The 4,461-nt window shown below is 41.5% G+C and overlaps 1 protein-coding gene across 1 annotated transcript in view; it reads left to right on the top strand.

Annotated features, from left to right (window-relative positions):
* Positions 1-2,479, top strand: part of LOC102759656 (zinc finger protein 546-like) — a 5,452-nt gene extending 2,973 nt beyond the window's left edge. The window contains exon 2 of the mRNA XM_006761139.2: positions 3-2,479. Within this exon, the coding sequence (XP_006761202.1) occupies positions 3-1,502 (1,500 nt within the window). The 3' untranslated portion in view covers positions 1,503-2,479. The remainder of the gene's footprint in view (positions 1-2) is intronic.
* The last annotated feature ends 1,982 nt before the right edge of the window (positions 2,480-4,461 follow it).

Below are 4,461 nucleotides of genomic sequence, written 5' to 3'. Positions count from 1 at the left end.
AGTGTGGGAAATCTTTTAGGAGAAAGGGTACACTCCTTGACCACAAGAGAATTCACACTGGAGAAAAGCCACATGAGTGTACTGATTGTGGGAAGTCCTTCAGATTAAGCTTACACCTCTCTGAACACAAGAGAATTCACAGTGGGGAAAAACCTTTTGAATGTAGTGACTGTGGGAAGTTGTTTAGACTAAAGGGGAACCTCATTCAACACCACAGAGTCCATACCGGAGAGAAGCCGTATCAGTGTAGTGTGTGTGGAAAGTCCTTTAAACAAAGATGTTTGCTAACAGACCACCACAGAAGTCACACTGGAGAAAAGCCGTATGAATGTAGTGAGTGTGGAAAGTCCTTTAGACAAAGACGTTCGCTCATGGAGCACCACAGAAGTCACACTGGAGAAAGGCCCCATGAGTGTTATAAATGTGGGGAATGTTTTAGATGGCAACCTAGCCTTGTTAGACATCTGAGAGCTCACACTGGAGAAAAGCCATATGAGTGTAGTGATTGTGGAAAGTCCTTCAGGCAAAGCTCTCAGCTCACAGAACACCACCATATTCACACTGGAGAAAAACCCTATGAGTGTACTGATTGTGGGAAATCTTTTAGGAGAAATAGTAAGCTCCTTATCCACAAGAGAGTTCACACTGGAGAAAAACCCTATCAGTGTACTGATTGTGGAAAGTCCTTCGCGAGAAGCTGTCACCTCTCTGAACACAAGAGAATTCACAGTGGCAACAAACCTTTTGAATGTAGTGACTGTGGGAAGTTCTTTACACGAAAGGGGAACCTCCTTCAACACCATAGAGTTCATACCGGAGAAAAGCCGTATGAATGTAGTGATTGTGGAAAGTCCTTTAGACAAATACGTTCGCTCATGGAGCACCACAGAAGTCACACTGGAGAAAGGCCCCATGAGTGTTATAAATGTGGGGAATGTTTTAGATGGCAACCTAGCCTTGTTAGACATCTGAGAGCTCACACTGGAGAAAAGCCATATGAGTGTAGTGATTGTGGAAAGTCCTTCAGGCAAAGCTCTCAGCTCACAGAACACCACCATATTCACACTGGAGAAAAACCCTATGAGTGTACTGATTGTGGGAAATCTTTTAGGAGCACTAATACTCTCCTTTACCACAAGAGAGTTCACACTGGAGAAAAACCTTATGAGTGTACCGATTGTTGGAAGTCCTTCAGGAGAAGCTATGACCTCTCTGAACACAAGAGAATTCACACTGGTGAGAAACCTTTTGAATGTCGTGATTGTGGGAAGTTCTTTAGACGAAAGTCCAAGCTTATTGAACACCACAGAGTTCATACCGGAGAAAAGCCGTATGAGTGTAGTGAGTGTGGAAAGTCCTTTAGTCAAAGACGTTCACTCATGGAGCACCACAGAAGTCACACTGGAGAAAAGCCGTATGAGTGTAGCAAATGTGGGAAATGTTTTAGCAGCAACCCTAGCCTTGTTAGACATCTGAGAGTTCACATTGGAGCAAAGCCTTAAATGTGCAGAGGAAGTTTTATCTTTCTCACCCTACACCACTGCAGTATAACCATTTACCTGAGTATAACCCCCTTTTATCTGAGCATACACTGCAAAATTCCTCATAAGTTTGAGGTGTAAGTGAAGCCTGAAAGAGCTGCATTGCACTTGCTAACTTCCCAGCACTCCTGCCTCATGGATGTCACTGTGAGGATTTGTGGCTGAAGTGACCTCCTCTACCACCTGGCTCACTGAACAGTGTGCACCCGTCACCACCCCTGTGTGCTCAGGGAAAAGGAATTCTGTGTTCTTCCTTCTGCTTGAGAAACTTATGAATACTTTCAGCTCTTGACTGTATCTTCGTTCTTTTCTCTCTGACTGGAGAATTGACCTGACTCAGGTTTCATCCAGAGCACCCATCCTCAGCTAAGAAGTGCTACCTCTCACAGGGACATTGTGGTTCTCACATTATGCTGTGGGGAATTGTTCCAGGTTCCTATTCACCATCCTGCTGTCCTTTGCTCTGGTTTATGATCTTTCTTAAAGGGTTTTTTTTTTTCTTTTGTACCTCTAATTCTGTTGGTTCTTTTAATTCCTTGGGATGATTGAAAGGAAAATAGTGCTTTGTCAGCATGGAGAGGTGAACAGATATGGTGGGTCCCAAACTTCTTGTGCTTTGGAAAGCACAGCATGATATCAGAACAGCACTCTTTGTCCAATATTGGCCTATTTTATGTTGCTGAACAAGGCCCTGAGAGAAAGTGTGCATGCCTTTGTGGTTCTGATTTGCAGCCTGGTGCCTCTATTATTGGTGATGTCATGGTCACCCAGAAAAGGAGGCCTTTGTTGTGCCTCTGTGAACAATATGAAAAGTATTCTCTATTCCCAGCATTTATTACATAATTCTCAGCAATGTTTCAGGGCATTCTTACCCACATACTGTAAAGGAGCCAGGTAATATAATATATAAAATGTCATAGGCTGATGCCATTGGTTTTCCAGACACTAAGCGTTGAGATTGAACCACAATTAGGACAGAAACACTGTGTTCATAGTGATTGGATAAGACTGGAGTAAATTACCTGAAAAGTGCTTCTTCTCAGTGTTATCCACAAATAGCCGGTGGGCTGTGGCTTGTGTGATCTTTTGTACAGACATTCTCAGGACCTCCAGCACTGTCTCCTGTGGCTGAAATAATTGGCAGAAAAAATAATGTAATAGTTGTTTGGATTCCCCTCGCCCATCTAGGGTGTTCACTTCAGGGTTTGCTCACCAGGCAAGACCTCCAAGCTAGAGGCAGGATAAGCATGTAATCAGTCCCAGGATGTGTCTTTTGTGATTCCTTTTGTTTCTGATGGCAATTGTCTTCACTGCTTGACAATATTTGCTGCCATAAGTAGGCTTAAAGATGTCAATATGCAAAACTAAGAGTTTATTCTCATTTTTAAAAATAAGTATTTTATGTATCTTTAAAATAATTTGTTGGCTTTTTAGAAAGAGAGGGAAGGAGGCAGAGAATGAGAAATGGTGATATGGAAAAGATGCAGCTAACAGCTGCCTCCTGCCCGCCACCTACAGGGCCTCCAGGCAGGAATGGAACCCGTGACTTTCAGGGCAAGGGATGGTGCCCAACCAGCTGAGGCTCACTGACAGGGAAGAGTTTGTTCCTGTAATAATAATTATTGTATCAATTTCCATACCATCAACTCTACATCTATTTGTGCCACATCCTGTATATTCTTGCTGCCCTTTTATAATCTCCCTGCCTTTCTCAGCCCTCCATGCAGTCATGGATTTTCCTTCTTTTACAGTGGAATAGTTCATATTTTTCATAATTTTGTAAGCAGTACAAGGTGTGTAGTCTTTAAAAAATACTGGTTACCTTCATGCTACACAGTTATTTTCAGATTCAAGACTAATGTTTATGTGGATAGTTACGTTTTTTTATTGCAGAGTAGTACTGTGCTCTATGGTACTGAATTTTTATCTATTGGTCTATCTAAGTTTTGGTTATTTCCATTTTATTGCTGAGTAGTACTGTGCTCTATGGCACTGAATTTATCTATTGGTCTAAGTTTTGGTTATTTCCCGTTTTGGGGTTTTAAAATTTTATCTTCAGTTTCTATAGAGATGTATGTTTTACTTCTAAAACTATTGCAGTGTAGGTGAATGTTTTACATTTAAAATACGGGGAACTGTGACCCAGAAGGGTCATTCTCTTTGCCTTCCCACTAACCCACTGTATATAAAAATTCCAGTTCTGCCCTGACCCTGCCAGCACGTGCAGTGGTTAACCTTTTTAAATAGTAGCCCTGGAAAAGAATATAGTGTTAACTCACTTTTGTTTAAATTCCATTCATGTAAGAAATTTTTATGGTGAGTGTTTTCTCATACGTTTACTTAGTGTGCAGGAGGCAGCTGATTGGTGTTTCTCTTCAGTGTTTCTGACTCTCTGTCCCTCTCTCCTCCTCTCTGTAAAAAACCAATAAAATATATATTTTTTAAAAATTCCAGTGGTTAACCTTTTTAAATAGTAGCCCTGGAACCCATTTATGTAAGAAATTTTTATGGTGAGTGTTTTTCTCATGAGTTTATTTATACTGTCTTTATCTCTTTTGTTAAAATGTCAGCTCAGCATCTTTTCAAATTGTTTAAATAAATTTATTATTTTAAACTGAAGGGGTCCTGTGTAGCATCTAATACATATGTTTGAATTTCACTCATGCCTCAATGACTCCATGACTTCTTTGCCATATGGAACCATAGGTTTGAGTACTGGAAGCAAAGTTGTTTTTCCAAAAATTTATTTATTTACTAGAGGCCCGGTGCACAAAAATTTGTGCACTTCAGGGGGTATCTCAGCCAGGCCTGTGCCCTCTCACAGTTTAGGATCCCTCAGGGGATTACCACGTGCTGGCTTAGGCCTGCTCCCTGGGGGAATGGGGCAGGCCCAATCCCTAGGAGCAGTCCCTGGTTGGGC

Source organism: Myotis davidii, unplaced genomic scaffold (assembly GCF_000327345.1).
Source record: "Myotis davidii unplaced genomic scaffold, ASM32734v1 scaffold718, whole genome shotgun sequence".
NCBI classification, from domain to species: domain Eukaryota; kingdom Metazoa; phylum Chordata; class Mammalia; order Chiroptera; family Vespertilionidae; genus Myotis; species Myotis davidii.
The sequence above is the reverse complement of the archived record's forward strand: the minus strand, read 5'-3'. Positions and strand labels throughout refer to the sequence as shown.